At 38.4% G+C, this 17,765-nt stretch overlaps 1 protein-coding gene across 2 annotated transcripts in view; it reads left to right on the forward strand.

Moving 5' to 3' along the window:
* The first annotated feature begins 211 nt into the window (after positions 1 to 211).
* TBC1D5 (TBC1 domain family member 5) overlaps positions 212 to 17,765 on the forward strand; it is a 261,642-nt gene continuing 244,088 nt past the window's right edge. For both annotated transcript variants that reach the window (XM_018574269.1, XM_018574338.1), the window contains exon 1: positions 212 to 328. In XM_018574269.1, the coding sequence (XP_018429771.1) occupies positions 235 to 328 (94 nt within the window). In that variant the 5' untranslated portion in view covers positions 212 to 234. The remainder of the gene's footprint in view (positions 329 to 17,765) is intronic.

Raw genomic sequence — 17,765 nt, forward strand, 5'->3', positions numbered from 1 at the left:
GAATCTAGCTGCTCGTTTTAATGACTCGATACCACCTTACCAGGTAAGTTCACGCAATAATAGTGATAACAAGCAAGTGATAACACTTTATGTATTTTCTAGATTGGTTACGGTTGTTTCTGTTTATTATAAAAGCCTAAAAAAAGGTGATTCTATACTGACTCAGATCAATCATGGACATTACCATCATTTGTTTCTGTTCCAGGAAGATATTTTTTTGTTGTGTAAGACAAGATGCAAGATCCCACACCCAGAACACACCACCCTTTACAGTCTGAAGAAGTTGGATTTGATCCTCTACAGTGCGATATAGGCAGACATGATGAAGGTAAGAACTTGCAAACCCCATTTGAATGCATTTAAAGTAGAACTATACACCTGTCCTTCAGCAGTGCCATGTCTGTGAATTCCCTCACTGGCGCTGACATCTTCACCCAGTCTTCTTCTGGGTTCGGGATCTTTGGTCTTCTTGATTGACCATGCTGGGATGACGTGATGCCTGCTCATGCACAGGAGTTCATTCTTCCTGTTAGATCCTGAAAGTGTGCATTGAGCTGTGCAGAAGATGACAGACAGGCATGTAATGGCTCTGGAAGTGAGTATGTGCAATCTCAGACCATGAAGTTTACCGGTTACAGCACTGCCGTCTCTCTGAACCCACCACAGCTTCACCCACAAACACTGAATCATGAGAAGCAGGTTTAATCACACAAAATCATGTAACAAGTTCAGGCACTTAAAACATGTATCTGGCTGCAAGGTATTATTTGAAACTCAAGGCAAATTGTGTGGGCTTACTATATCTGGCACATTTAGAGTAAACCCTAGATAAGTTTGTCAGTGCATGCTTTTGTTTTAGTCACCCGGAGTTGTAGTATATTTAAATGCATGACATTTCCTAGGAGTTTGTAATAGATGCCTACATGTGTCTGCACCTATGTTTAGTTAGCTCCTTGAGAACCCCGGGAGTCCCAAATCAGGGGTTCTGTATTATGCAAATACCAAATGTATTCTGGAAGTTGGGGGCTTACCTTGCTCCCTCCAGCCAGTCATGTATAATTATTAGTAGGGATGCACCAATACCGATACTAGTATCGGAGCCGATACAGAGTATTTGGACGAGTACTCGTACTCAACCACATGCTCTCGATACTTATCCTGATACCGTAACTTCCGGTATCAGAAAGGCCGGGCAGCAACTCATTACATGCCGCCCAGCTTACTGATTGGCTGGGAAGCCGCCTCCGTGCTCCCTTGTCGCGGGAACTTCCTGTATCAGGAAGCCGGGCAGGGAGTCATTACACGTTGTCTGGCTTCCTGATTGGCCGAGAAGCCGGCTCCATGCCAATCAGGAAGCCGGGCAGTGTGTAATAACTAGCCGCCCGGCTCTCTGATTGGCCAGAGAGCTGTCTCCATGCTTCCTCGTCACCTGGTGATGAGGGAGCATGGAGACAGCTTTCCGGCTAATCATGAAGCCAGGTGGCGAGTCATTACACGCCGTCTGGCTTCCCAGCTAATCAGGAAGCTGTACGACGAGTCAGTAAACGACGCCCGGCTTCCTTAATGGGACTTCAGGTATCTGCGAGTACCGCAAAAAAATATATCGGCACTCGATACCGAAAAGCCGGTATCAGCGCATCCCTAATTATTATTGAGTGGAACATAACATTATGGTTATGGACCAATCGTTAGGGGCAGCAGAGGACAGGGCCAGGCACCAACAGGCATGGACAACTTTTATTCATTGGTGTGCCTGCTATAGACTCCTGGGAGCAGTTTATTACACTTAAATACACAGGTTTAATTTAAATATGCACAAATGTGTCACATTGTTATCTTCTGAAACAAAAAAGAAGCTAAAAGGTAACATAGAGCTTTGAACAGTGCTAATCCCATGATACCAACATCATACACTATTCATAATGGTATAACCTTAATGTGTCGGTGTGCATTTAAAGGTTCATGTGATAGCTGCCTTCTTAATGCACTGCCACCTTTTTAGAGAAAACACATACTTTTAATTTGCACTAAGTCATGATTGGTTTACTTTTACAGTATCTTGATTTATGTAGTTTTTATGGCTTATGTGGTGCTTTAAAAAAAGTATTTTATTTCATTTCTACTTGATTGACACAAGACATGCTCTTGATTACTAAGACCATAAAATCAAATTAAAATAATTGTAGTTAAAGTTTGCAGTTCTTTCAATTTAGGGTAATAATAAGCTGTAATCCAACTGAGAGCTGCATGGGGAGCGAAAACTGTCTGTGATTATGTGTGTCACTGTGCCTTGTATTCTTCACTCTCTCGCTAGCAGTGACAACATAGTTTGAGGAAGTGATGAGCCTAACAAGCTGCTTGAAACGTGATCCTTGTCGTGAAAACATTCTGCGAGTAGTCTGTTATACACCATGACACCTAAACTAATTTTCCAGTCATTGAACATGTGCATCTGGAAGCAAGGAAGTGAAATTTATTTGTAATCTTAAATCTAAAATAACTGTGCGGTGAATTCCACTGTAGTCTCTTGCTAAACAGGCTATGCGCAGCTTCTGTATGCCTGCACAATAGCAGTGCTCCAATATCTACCATTAGGAAAAGTTAAAATTGTTGGCAGGAATATTTGTGTGACTAGACCAACTGCCATGTCTCTTTTATGTTCAAAGTGTGTGGTCTTGCTTAAGGACACTCAGGTTATGCAGGTTTGAAACATTTAAAGCAGAGTGTACAATAAGATTGTAATATGTTATTTATTGCATTGCACAGTATATCAGAAATACATACATTCTTTGTTTTGCAAATAAACATTTAGAAGATGACAAAGGTTATCAGAGAAATCTGGGTTAGCTAAAGGGACTGCACAGCCAAAGCAGCTCTTTTTTTTTTGCTTGCCTTGTCTGATTGAAAATTCAAACTAAGTCACCCGATAAAGAATGATTTACACCTATGGCTCAATAATGCTGAACTCGAGGATGCAAGAAGTGCTGTCAAATATATTAATATTTGAAAGCTTATAATTATTTGCATTAAATGGGCCTATTTCACACAGATTTACCTAGAAAAATTAGTGATGTCATCTCTCCCATTGATATAATTAAAGGAGAACTATGGGGTTAGGGCTTTTCCCCATAGTTCCTTGAAGGGTAACGGGAGGACAGAAACTAGTGTCCTCCCGTTACCCAAAGCTGCAGCGCGCGGTATACTGAGATGCCACAGCTGAAACGGATCCCGACAGAGCTAGCTGTACCCGCCCCCTCCCCCGTCCGTTCCGCCAGTCAGGGCTGCAGGATCGGACAGGGAAGGGGAGAATCCAGTCACTCCCCTGTCACGGCTCTCTGCAGTGACAGGATTGAGAAGTGAGCGAGTGCCGGTATGTGTTCGCTCACTTCCCGATCTACTGAGCCGACTTGTGACAGTTTCATTGTCACAGGTCGGCTCAGATTATGAGGCTGAGTGAAAAGCACTCACCTCATAATTCTCATTTAAGCTACAGCCAGGCACCTAGAGGAGGTATCATTGAGGCAGATTCGTCACATCTGCTCTCTGTTTTGAACCATGATGAGAAACCACAATTCACAGCATACAGTTGGAACTTCAGTTCTGAATGGGTGAAAGTGGGCAGAGTTGGGTGGGTGGGTATGTTGTAAGGCAAACATTGCCAGTCAGACAGTGAGACTGGGTAACAATAATTTGCATAGCCTGCCAATTCCTGATGTGGGTGGGAGTGACAGACCAGGATACTCCTGGCCTGTTAGTAACATTCTGAGGTCTTGGTAGGCAGGACAGACCAGTAGTCCCCTGGCCTGTTACTCAAATGATCCAATGCAAGTGGGCAGGTCAGACCAGTAGTCTGAAACACCCGATTCCCCCCACTACCGTAAGCTGCAACATACGTGCACTGCATTACTTCTCTGCCTCACTCCATCCTGAATATTTAGAGAACAACTGTGTTCAAAAAAAGGAGAAATCCACTTAAGGTAAGAAAGAACCTTTTATAAACTTAAATAAGAATTCCGCCTAGAGTTCAGCTTCAAGTTCTGTGAGTATATTTTTGCGTGAGCTATTCATGTCAAAAGGACAGATGCACAACAGTACAGCTTCTGTGTATGAGAGCCACAGCTCTCATGGTCCTAGTGCTGGAAGTACAGTATAGCGCGTACTATGCTATCTGGCATCAATAAAAGTGTCAATGATAAAGATACAGTGATGATCCTGGAGAGTTAACTATTTTTTACAGAGGGCAATTTAACAAATTGTTGCCCGGAGTTCTGCTTCATGTCATTGATTCATAACTGGGTCAAATAACGATCTGTGGGTACTTTTTGGACCTAGATTTTGCTTCAGAACTTGCTTCTCTCTCCGTACAAGTCCCCATGCAAGTCAGCAGAATTTGCAAAAGCAGCTTGAAACAGGTTGATGCATCTAGAAGGAGGCTAAAACTAGGTCAAATGTTTGCGCCTGTCATTGAACTGTAAATGATCTCAGAAGCACCTAAAATTGATATCAAACGCAGGTTAAAAGCTCTAGTCAATGACTCTGCATGTTCTCAGAAGCATCTCAGACTTATCTCAAATGCAAGCAAAATGCCCCTGAAAGCTATCCCATCAACACAAGCCCAAAGCCCACTGGTTCAGGCCTTTATCATCACCGTTTTTTGTCAGACTGTGCAGTGGACTGCACAATCTTACAATTCTTGAAGTAGCTTTTTTTCTGCTATCCAGTGGAGCTATTCCTTTTGCATTCAGCATGCATGCAGAGAAAGGTTTGCACCTGTACTGTGTCCTATACAAGAGGAGGGCTCAGATATTGTTTTTAAGAAATATTTCAGCATTTCAAAGTCTTTTAACTAACCTTGTGCTCAACCAGAGGAAGCATTTCTGTAAAGTTAATGTATTGTGTTTTATGCATGGTCAGGACTAAAATAATCAAATACACTCCAACCTGCTTCCCGCCTACACTGTTCATATGAACCATATGACCTTCATGGAATTAGACAAAGAGAGTCTAAAGGCTCTAGCTATAGTTGTGGTCCCTCTTTAAAATTAAATTTTTGTTTTTGATAGCACAAAGATTAAAAAAATGAACAATATAAACTTAAAACAAATGATCTAAAGTCATTGTTGTGTTCTTTAAAGGGGCCTAAATTAAGGGCTTCCATCAGAAATGATAACACCCATGTGGCGCTCCCCTATTTTACTCCTACCAGTACAGAGAATATGATGCATGATGCTGGCTTAACTTAGTCAGCAGAAAATATCAAGTAATCATTCAGAATCTGCCAATATTTGTGTTTAAAACACTACGGTCTTTTACTATCATTTCACATCCATACATCAAATTGTTACATAATTCTGCTGGAATTATTTCTATTGTGCAACACTTTTAGAAAAGTAAATTTAAAGTACTTTGTGGCAAGAATGTACTTTTAATGTAAACTAACCCACACCTCAAATCTCCTCTCTATTAACTGTAAAGTTGGCTGTGATAAGACTGGTTAGACAGCTGACTGGACAAAAAAAGTTTGAATATGAACCAACCCAAAAGTCCTCGGGTCTGGTCTAGCCTGCTTTGGGAACCTCTGTTAAGATGAGTGTAGTAATGCTTGTAACAATTAATGTTGATCACCATTAAAATTATTTCAAAAAGAAAGGACTGATGTGTGCTAGTGACATAGCTGTACTCTTTATGTCCATTTCCTCTGCTCTATGACAGAATAAATAGGGCTGGATACAGCTAATCCCAAAAATACAAGTGCAAAAAAATTAAATACAAGGGAATGTGTATAAAGAGACGAATTTCAAATTGCTGTATGAGTTTTAGGATTTGGATTTGTTGTTCCTATAAAATTGTAAGCCAAAAAAGAAGAAGAAAAGATGGGGCTTTGAAAGTGTCTACTAACTAATGCCAGGGAGTATGGTTCAACATAATGTCAAAAAATTCATCGATATAATAAAATTCATTTTTAATAAAGAAAATACATGATTGACAAGGTAAATAAAACATCTCATATTCAATTTAAAACATCACTACATAAACGGCACATAAACGGAACATAAATTATTGTTCCTATAAAATTGTTGATTATATATTAAATATTAGATGACTTTAGTTTGCAAACACTCATTTTGTTATAGGTCGTGTTGGAAAAATACTATTTTAACAAGTTTTTGCCCTTTTCTCTGAACATTCATATAAATGCAAGCATCTCTTTAAATACAGGTGGAAAGACCTATTTGACATGATACAATATTAAACACTTAAAGCCAATTAACACCTGAAAATCAAATAAAATATGCTTTAATCATTGCTAAATCATTTTTCATTGCCAAACTTAATTTTTTCAGGGCATATGAACATTTTAAGCGCTGCGCAAACTGTTGCGCTGTATAAATCCTGTATAATAATAATTTTAGATGATTAAGTACAGAAACATTGCAAGATATAAAAATACACATATATACGTACCTCTGCCCAGCTTTCTCCCGTGTTGTCTAGGTTAGGCTGACGTCATCCTCCTTCCAGCCAGGTCTCTGAGCATGTTGAGTAGCCCACATTTCACAAGAAGACAGTCCTGAGCTGTTCTACAGCATCTTCTCAAAATATCTGGGCTTCTCAGCATTCCTATCAGGAGGATGATGTCACCCCTGCACTACAGGAGTCAGGGAAAGGTGAATATATTATATAATTCCCCCCCCCCCCACAGGTTCTTTTTTTCACTTTTATGCAGTATTTAAGGGAGTGGGGACATACTTAAAAAGCAGACCTTGCTTTAAGGTAGTTGTATATGCTAGCACCATTTAATTTGCTTTTTTTTATTGTTCCTATTTAATGTATCTCAGCAATTGTAGGGCAGGTTTGAATGTCTCTTTTGCTGTGATAACATTTAAACATTCCAATGGCACAGAAAGTTATTAGGTCTGAATTTATGTTTGAGTGTCATTAATTCATTTACCCCAAATGTTCATTAACAATGTAAATGTATGCTGATGTTCCAAGAGACAAGGGAGTGACTAATGACTCCTCGCACTAACAACACTTAAAATGAATAGAAACTTAAGATAGCTAATCTTGAAGTAATCAAGACCCTCATTCAGCCTGGCGTCGCAGTATGCTCTAAAACAGCTGTCAACTGATTAAAAAAATTACGATATATATAAAAATCACATATAAATATCTCCCATACACACATTTCCTTTGCCCTTGAATGCTTTAGCATGAATCTATAATTATAAATTGTGCTTAAGTGTGATTTACACTGGGATAAACCACAGGCGCTGGCTTACCGCCTCAAAAGATTTCATTGTAATTTAGAGAGTGATCTGCTGTGAACATCACAATCATTATATTAGTTCATATTGGTGTTTTCAATATAATATAGTCAAAATCAAATGTCTGGTGAGATTAAGTGTGTTGGCATGCCAACTCCTTCAAGAAGGCATTGCAAGGAGCAGCAGTATGCAGTAACACATAGCAACCAATTGGATTTGATCTTTAATCAGTCAAGAGTAATCAAAGATGATTACTTACCTTGCTGTGTGGCGTAGCAGCCTGCACATTGCCTTTTACCTTGCTGAATAAAAGGCATTGTGTTTCAGAATTGGTAATTCCAATGTAACCATTGGAAATGACCTTCCGTCAGTCTAAAATTTAGCCTACAATAAGATGCACATGCTATTTTGAATTACATGCATTAGAGTTTTTAAAAGCTTATGAAACTGCATTGGCAGGTGGGTTAAAAACCTTGTTCTTATATAAATCAAAACCTTCCAAGTATTCTAATTATTTAAAACACTTTGGAATTGTTTTGGAAAATGTGTATGCAATTAGTGGTACTAGCAATAAATGCGCTTGAGTCAAGAGGTACTTGAGATTCAACATACAGACCAGTGTGCACTTTGTAAACATTGGCTTTTATTAAAGGATGCAACCTTATGTTTAATGGAAAAATACTTCTGTATAGCAGTCAAAGGGCTTTTCCAAAGAATTGAAAGTTAGACTTTTAACGAACATTTAAGTAACATTTGTGACACTTTGAATTAATATATTGAGTTTAGCACTTTATTATCGCATAGTTAACTTTCAATATTTAATGGTTATATGTGTTCACATTTGCAAGACACAAATACGGTATGGACTGTCCTTGTAAATGTAAGTTTATTTTCATACCTTTATATATTTAAAATGTTGTTTAAAAAGCTAAAACGAGAGTAAAATGCTTGGAGTTTTAGGTTTTTGATTTTCATTTATCACATTGTTTGCATAGTTTTAATACCATTAACTTACCAATATACCATTCTGGTAGCATAACAAAACTTATTGTTGTGACATAACCATTCCCTTCATATAAAATTAATTGCTTTTCTGAGATTTTCAATACATACGCAAGAAAATAAGGACCATGAATTCCTAATTATTTTGACCTTACTTTTACAATACGCAAAATGTTTTTGATATAGAATACATCTACTGTGTTTTTTCTTCCTGTTTCTTTAAAGTGTTAAAAAAAGTTAATTTTTAAAAATATTTTATTCCTTTTTAATCAGCCTAATATAAAATACTATATATTTTTATTTCCTATGGAGCACATGTAGCTAGCATGTAGCCTGTCCTCTATGTGTGGTCAATCATCTATAACGTCTATTTGTTTTTTTTGCTCTTGTCCTGAAAAAGGATATGTGACTTAGAGGCTACACACGTGTGTGTCCCGCCCTAACCCCCTCCCCCCCGCCCCCCGGTAGCAAAGACAGCAGTGTCTTTACCAGTATATTAACACAGTCTGCCAGAAAAATTTAAGGCAGTGTTGGGCTTTCTTATTAAAAATCCCAGGACTCCTTTTTAAACATAGTGTCCTGCATGTAACCTGTAATTAATGCTTGTTTGGAAAATACAAATAATTACAACTGATTATAAACATGTAACTATAAAATTAAAATATTAACTACAAACCATTATAGTTTCTCTTGAGCAAGTTAGTTGTTGGTGTGAAGAAATTATCATGGCAGTGGTACAAGATCATATAATTTATGACTTACATGGACATCATTACATCCAAAATCTTATTTTTTTTTACTTGGTTTCATGCTGCCAATGTATTCTGAAGTTCATAACAGCGAATACATGATTTAATTTACATAAGCACTTGGCCCATAACTAATATGGGAAAAATAGGACAGCAGATAGGTGAATCTTGGTGAACTGTTTTTGTAGTTATGGCACAGGCATCCTTTTTGTTTGGTGAAGTGACAGTAATGAAATTGTAGCCAAGTCACATAATCTTCCTGAATGTATATTTCCATTGATTAAAGGTCACTCTACAGTTTTGTTTATTTAGCTGTTTGAAGGAAGTTCTTCAGTGTGCACTTTTTATTGAAATCTGTATCTCCTTTTAAGACACTAACTGTAAAGGAAAAAGTTTAGAAGAAAATTCAGTAGTCAAGAACACAGATGAAAGTGTAAAGTGTTGTCACAGCGCTAAAGGTTTGAGATAAATATAAAAATATGTGAATATATATGGATCAAAACATGAGTGACAACCCTGTTTATAAGTCTTCAAAAAAACCTACCAATATGAATATAAAGTACCAAAAAACAGGTGTCCATAAAGGACTGAAAAAGTGCTGATGTGCAAACAATCAAAAGGAAAGCTATATTCCTCAATAAGATAAGTGAATAAATGTAACAAGATATCACACTATAAAAACCATAAAACTAAGTATATCGAAGTGAAGTATAAAACATTAAATAACCATTCAATAAAACTATTTCATAAATATGTGAAGAAGTGCAAGAGCACTTTTTCAGTCCTTTATGGACACCTGTTTTTTGGTACTTTATATTCATATTGGTAGGTTTTTTTGAAGACTTATACACAGGGTTGTCACTCATGTTTTGATCCATATATATTCACATATTTTTATATTTATCTCAAACCTTTAGCGCTGTGACAACACTTTACACTTTCACTTTACACCTTTCATAGCAGCTTTAGGATCACTATTTTGACTTTTAGTTTACTTTCCAAAAGCGCAGATTTTTTGTTGCAATCAAGAACACAGATGAATCAAGTACTCCTTGCCTTTCTAATTGTTGTCGTATATTGAACAGTTAGTGCATGCAGCAGGAAAAATCAGTTGCCGCTTTGCAGGATGGATGCTGAAATAATAAGCCAATCAAAGAACAAAAGAACTGTAACATACTTAACAGCTTGTTTCATAAAGAATATTTACATTATTTTTTTTCTGCTGATATAATGGGAAACACAGCTCGGGTAAGACATATGGAATGAATTACTTTAATTTTATAGTCAACTTGTAATGAGACCTTTTCTTTGTAATCAACAAATTTCAGTTGAGATGTTTCAGTCTATTCACAGGCTTTTATAAACTGTGCACATATATGCTTTACAAGCAATAATATGTGAATCAAGAACTTTGTACTTCTAGTTAAAACACTTTGCAGGAGTACCAGTGTGCTATTTTTACAGTTCTGTCAAATTTTTTTCGGGGGCCTAGAGATATCAGGATGTATGCCTTCCACTGATGTATTAGTCCACCAAGGGATAGCAGTAGCTCTCTTCCACACAGCTGTGGAGAAGAAAGCCTATCTAATATAAATCATGTTTTACATTAGCACAAAAGCACATGGAATATACAGCAAACATGGAAAATGTTTCTCATGTGCCATGAGACCGAAACCTAAATGTTGTCCTTGGCATAACATGTGTGTGTGACATAAAGGCAACACTACTAATCAACCTAAGATTAAAAGCCACACAGTGAAGCCTGGATATAGCATCATGTTCCTAAACACAAAGTCAAAGCTGCACTGGAGTGGTTAACAGCAGTAACCATGGATGTCATAGCACGATCCAGTCAAAGCAAATACCTCAATCCAATTGAGAATCTGTGGGAAGACCTGACACATAACTGTCCGCCAACTGTCTTCAGCCACAGTTAGAGCTATTTTGCCAGGAAGAATGGGCAAAACTGCAGGAGGCATATGTGAAAAGTCAATAGAGATTCACAAAAAACTCACAGCTGTAATTGTAGCCAGCTGGTAATACCAAGTTTGCATAACACGACCTATAAATGTCGGCTCTTTTGTTAAATTAAGTTTTGTAATATAAATATTTTTACTTACAAAGCAACAACTGTATTGTGTGAATCAAAAGGTAAAAATACCAGTTTATTTAAATTTGAATTGGAGCACCGCAAATGTGGAAAGCTTTAACCCTTTTGCTGCCACTAACTGATCTCCTAATTCGCTGGCAGCAGGCCCAATCAAACAGACCGCCGGGACATTTGTAAAGCAGACTGTCAGCTTTACAGTGGAAGTGTCTCTGGCAGTTGAGCTGCCGCCTGTGCGGTTTAGTGCGTGCTCATCTGACACCCCCACCTTGTAGGAGGGGCAACGGTGCCCGGGACCGGCGTGTCAGGGAAAGCGGGGAAGGAGACTGATGAACATCCATTCGCCGATCTCCTCCCTGCTCTATAGGACTGGAAGCGACCCTGATTGCATCACTTCGGGTCCCTCAGCTGTCATTGTTTGGCTCCAGAAGCAAAATAATAAGCTGTTGGAACCAGGTCTGTGTGGAGTGCATTATTTGGAGTGCAAACGTATCAATAGGGGTCTAATTGACCCCTAATATTACTTTAAAGAGTACCTGTCACCAGTGGTATGCAATCACATAGGGGGCTTGTAAGTCACCTGGTACGAAAACGCCAATCGCACTGCACATGTTGGGCATCGCCATGTGCGCCAGGGTCAGTATTCATTGATATCGCTAAACTAATGACATGTACAGGTTTTTCTAAAGTATCGCCTATGGACAATTTGGGGTACTGTATTCTGCACTGCAGCTGATCTGGAGCAGGCAGTGAATGCTTATGCAAGTCAACTGTATCTGAACTGTATTACCTGACATAGAATTTGTAATTCTGTTAAACTAGTGGACCAGGCTCCTCTGTCAGGCAGTACAGCCATGTTCTGGACCTGCATACCACACTGGATTTAAGCATTGACTACCTTCAGATGTTTTCCCACTGTTTGGATGTGGTTGGGGCTGTTCAAATTTATCTCTGAGCTACAGCTTCATTCTGACAATCAGATTGTCTCTTTGTCCTTCCCGAATGACCTCACAGGGGCTTAGACTAGATCATTGACAGGTCATTGTGCATGTCTATTTTGGTGGATATCAGATGGATGTTCAGTCATCTGCTGATGCTAGTTGTAAGGTGCTACAGGCTGCTGTGTGAAGTTGGGGTTTCCACCGTGTGTCTGTTTTGTGGGCCTGTTGAAGGTTGTTTTGCTGTGTTGCCCACCATTCTGTATTTTTGCTTGGGTACGTCCTAGTCTTACTGTCCTGTCCTGTACTGTACGATCAAGAAAATATGATTTTTGACTTACTAGTAAAATCCGTTACTTGGGGTATAGTACAGAACACAGGGCCCTCCCCTCTATATCCTCTATTGCTTGCTAAAAAAACTGAGTATTTCCTAGAGTAAGAGGAGTTATATGTGGGTCCTTACAGCTTTGGCCAGTATCCAGTCGCTTAATGATACCTGCATATTACCTGTACTGTACTCCAAGAAATGGATTTTACTGGTAAGTCAAAAATCCTGTTTTATATCCCCATAAAATTCACATGCAATAATTGTTGGTTATGTGTTTAGATGAAGCATTGAGATCTTGAGGAATGCTGAATTAAGTTTTACTTGCTTAGCAGGACATTACATGTGTATATACAAGAATACAGCATTATCAGGAAACATATATACAGATAGAACTTCCTGTATATATCATAAATAAAACATGCATAAGCATAGAGACTAACATTGCGCTACAGCGCCATCTCGTGCTGAAAAGATATAGTTATAGTATTTGCTGGTGTATTTCCAACAATAATGTCATCAAGAATTGCTGCTTCATAATAAAGATGTAAAAGGTTCTGCCTTTTGTACACATTAAATTTAGATTATTTTATTATAACAATAATGGTGTGTTCTACTAATCACCCGCCAGTAGACAAAATGGCTAAAAAAAAACAAAACACTATGCACCAAAAGCAGCAGCATCACAATAGTGGTGTCACCCATAAATTTAAAAATATTTTGTTTTATTCCAGCGTGTCTGTAGTTTTAATCTTTAGATTAAAAAATAAACCCTTTTAGATTAGTCTCAACATTTCGTCCCTCCGCTTGTATTATATCCAAAAAGGAGATCCATTTGATCCTCTCTGTTCTTTTACTACTTTATCAGTTCCATACAATTTTAAAACACCAGTCTCTAAAATGTTATGAAATGCTGTGATTTTGTAATCCCTTTTTGTACATATTTCCTTATCCTCCGATGTAATTTACATGTGGTGCGGCCCACATACTGTAGACCACAGGGACATTCAAGTATGATTGTCACATTCTGTAGGTGGTCTTACATGAAATGAATTACTTTCATAATTTGTACCTGTAACTCTGGATCTAAAATATTCCCTTTTAATTCTACTATAGTTTTTTGTTTCCTTCCAGAAACTTTGTACAACTTATTTACTGCACGTAGATAATCACGAGTGAAGGACTTTGGTAATTTAATAATTATCGCTTGATATCACTGGAATTAATTTTCAGCATTATTGATATTCTTGGTTGAGAGCTACATTAACTTGGGTACTCCACGCATTTTTTTTCCTCCCAAAAGTTGTTTATTTTCCTTTTTGAAACTATGTGTATCTAATTTAAATCTTCATCTTTCAGTAGTCTTTGCCAGATGGTATTTAATACAGGCGGTTGGTTGGTTGGTTGATGTGCAAATCTCTAGATACTGCAACTTAGTGCTGTGTGATTTAGTAAGTCCACTGCAAATACTAACAGTTGAAAGCATTGTATTTCGTCTCAATATTCCCTCAGAAGGATTGCACCCTGATGTAGAGTGATACCGGCAATCAAATGCCAGGTGCAAATGAAGTGGAGGGGAAAGAAGATTATAAACAGTATTGAAGTATTACTTACTTCACCAAATGACAGCTCCCCGTCCTTCTTCTAAATGCAGTACTGATTATACGATGATTATTAGGCATCACATGTGCCTGTTGTCAGCTCCAAAACACAAGTGTAAAAAACTGGTTTTAGAAACTGAAGGGGAAAACAATGCTGGAACTTGTGAAGAACTTTATGAGGCTCGCTGCAGATTGCAGGCTTATTTTATGGATTAGCTGTAATAGCATTTGGAAAACAAATAATTTATGAGATGACATACATTTATCAATTTAAACTGCTGCTACAAAGGATACATTTTGCAGATGTGGCATATGTGAAACATTATAGATTTACTCAACTCTGTTTCTGTAGTTCATAGTCCTAGGTCAAATGGAAGATTCATTCAAACATCCATTCAAGCAGGTCTGAGACCTTCGATAACACAAATTGCTGCTTACAGATAAAGTGGACTTCACAAGGAAGGGTAAAATGGAGAAACACTGGTAGTTACTAAGGGCAGGATGCAGAAACAAAAGCTGCAAAAGATTGCAGGTCAATCTTTACAACTGAAGGACACACCAATATTAGGTCCTTGGAAGTTTATTGTACCTGTATACTCCTAGACACCCCACAAATCCAGACTTATTGTACCAGCACATCCCTAGATTCACTCTGCCTACACACCATCAGACCTCACTTATTCATGTGTTCTCACAGCTACAAATGAAATTAATATATGTAAACCATTTTGTCTGTCAGCTATTCTAACATGTATAGCACTTTTGTCATATAACACAGACTTGCCCTCCACTCCTTTTGACCTGTATACAGGCTACATATGGCAGTTTAGCAGTAAAGCTAAAGCCTCGTCTAGTTCTTACCAGCCCTGTGATTGGACAATGAAGCAGTTTTAGTAGCACACTGCTGTAGTCATCACTCGTCTCTATTCTTCCCTCAGTTTTAAATGAGCATACCACAGCAATGCAGTAGAGCCCGACTGGTTTCTAGTACTGCCCCTTCCTTTCTTAGTCTGAGTGCTGTTGTGAATAGCATTAGAGGAGTAGGATATGAAGAGAGATTTAGGTACTGTTGCCACCATATGTATAATTATTCTTTTTATAAACTACTGAAATAAAAGGGTGCTTTTTATATCTGCCTAGAGTTTAGATTTAAAGTATGTTGCCCAGAGATCCTTTTCTGGATGGCACCAAACCTCATATATCTTAAGCCAAGCCAAAGGGTGGGCATACATGGTCGGATTCCGCACCATTGAAAATCTCAGTACAGTGGGGCTGATCTTTCTCTTTTCCCAATTAGAGGTACTTCCATTCACAAACGCCTGTGTAGAAAGTCTTGGTGGGTTTGAGGACTGTATCTCACCCCCTGGCATTCTTCATGCGATATCTGTCTGTCTAAGGTCAGCCTAATACATTCTCTGCAGCCCGATACAGCCTACAGGAGCAGGGAGCTTTTGAAGCTTAACGCCTAGCGGATATAAAAGACACTATAGTTTTGGATAGTGGGGGAAGGTTAGACACCATGTCAAATTTTTAATGGTGCCCGTGCCCCCATTTGAAATATTTTTCCCTCTATTTGTAATGGTGACCATTGTTACTGAGAAAGAAATTGAGGGGAAATCCAACATTTTAGAGTTGTGCCCAGAACAAGAGGTGTGGGGAAATTGTCCAATGGTAACACCTGTTCCAGGAACAACTGGCTAAGAGGGATGATCTCCAAACTTTGGGAGATTTTCTCTAACTTCCATTTGCATCTCTGGGACAAGAAGTAAAGGGAAATTTCCCCAGTGTTACACAGACAACGAAAAATAAAAGGCGTTTTTTTATTCTTCCCTCTTTCCATCCAAAACAAAAAAGTTTTGACTTTTCAATGCAACTATTGTAAAAACCTGCATATGACTTGATATCAGCCTTTTTTAATTTCCTTTATAGTCATACTAGACTGGGAGAAATGCTGTATCTAGACCTGTGATCATTGGAGCCGCACATCCACACCACCAGGAGTGCGCTTTTTGGACAATTGCCATAAACTTTCACTTTCAATGCAGAAATGCTAACAAGGTGCAAGCTGAAAGTAAAGGTGCCCATACACCTTACGATTATCGTACGATTTTCGTATGCGATAGACTTTTCGGCCGATATTGCAGTGTCCAACCATTGCAGTGTCCAACCGACAGTACTGTACAATCGTACGACTTTTGATGGTCAAGCATGTTTGAAAACTTTGCTAGATCGTACGATTGTCGTAAGGTTGCTGGCGTTTCCGTTCCGTCAAAAGCCGTAGGATCTACACTGCGCTTGCGCTAACGAAAATATGGCAAATCAATTACCGCATTTCGTCCAGGTGCTTTTCGTTAATTACGGCTAAATTAATCTTGCGATCATCGGGGCAGGATGGGGCTGCCGTACGAAAATCGTATGACTATTCGATCATCGGACGAAAAGTTTCGTCCGATAATCGTAAGGTGTATGGGCACCTTAAGAGAGAGCATAGTGAGCATAGAGATGAACTGATCAGTCTGCTTCTGCTCCTTCACTATCTATTCAAAAGGCTGGAAGTAGGGTGGTGTGATCCTTCTAGCTTTGCTGTGTGGCAGGACTGTGTAAATCTCAGGACTGAATGGATGCAAATGCAAATTCTTTGCTAGGTAAAACAGCTTCCATATATGTTTTGTGTGTATGTATACGATTGCCTGGAATTCAGCTTTAAATCTCCTGTCTGCCTAGAATTGTATGTGCTCATACTGTGGCCAGATGGAGCCATGCCAGGCAGCCACCTCACTACAAGAATTGCCCCATAGTTAAGATGAACAGCAGAAGGTGGAGGTAGCTGTGAGAGGATGGTCACATCAGAGGCAACTGCCTCTATGCCAAGACCTTGATCTTTAGAATAGAAAAAGTGTTATTTAACCACACACACACTTTGTATTCATATCCTGTCTAACACTTTTCATGTGTTTGGATGTCTGAATAAAGCTCTGCTTTGCTAGCTGTGTTTCTTCCTCCTTTATTAACGGTTGACGTATCTGATTGTTTCAATAAGGCACTTATTCTTTGCTTCCTTTTTATTATTGTATGGGTATACATAAAATTGTATGTCAATGTAATTCTGCTCAGACTGTTGCTATAAAATAAATATTTTATTTTCGTGTGTGATATAAAACAAGATCATCAAGGACTGTGCAAGAGCATCAACTTTAAAGATCCTCTCCATAAATGTGGTTTGGTGAATTTCACATTTAAAACCATCTGCAGTCACAACTGCTTACTCATGGACCCAAATTCCTTCACTGCTCTCAACCTGAGACAATCCTACTGATTAATAATAAATGCTATCACTCCCTTGTTCCTCTTCACAAACCATCATTATGCTGTCAAAATTCCATGGTTACAATCATAATTAATAATTTAGATTTGGGAATAAACATGTGAAATTTTACTTTTGTCAGTTAAATTTTGTCAGCTATGTAGATAACATTTACAGAAATACAAAGATACTGGCCATGGTTGTACAGGGGTATATAAATTCTGCTTTGGAATAATGAGTGCTGCGATAGTTTAACTGACAATTACTCAGTCATGCAGCACTGTACCCAATTAATGTTATATATTAGATTTTATAACCACAGTTTTTCTATTTATTTTTTTTACTATACAAAGAAAAAAGTTGGATTTGCTTAAAAGTAACTTTTAAAAACCAAAAACAATCCCACAATCCTTGGTGGTCAGTAGCGCTGAGACCCCCCCCCCCCCAAAAAAAAAAGTAAGGGCGGTCTTA

The sequence above is a fragment of the Nanorana parkeri genome, unplaced genomic scaffold, assembly GCF_000935625.1.
Source record: "Nanorana parkeri isolate BGI_ZX_2015 unplaced genomic scaffold, ASM93562v1 scaffold4, whole genome shotgun sequence".
In the NCBI taxonomy this organism is placed as follows: domain Eukaryota; kingdom Metazoa; phylum Chordata; class Amphibia; order Anura; family Dicroglossidae; genus Nanorana; species Nanorana parkeri.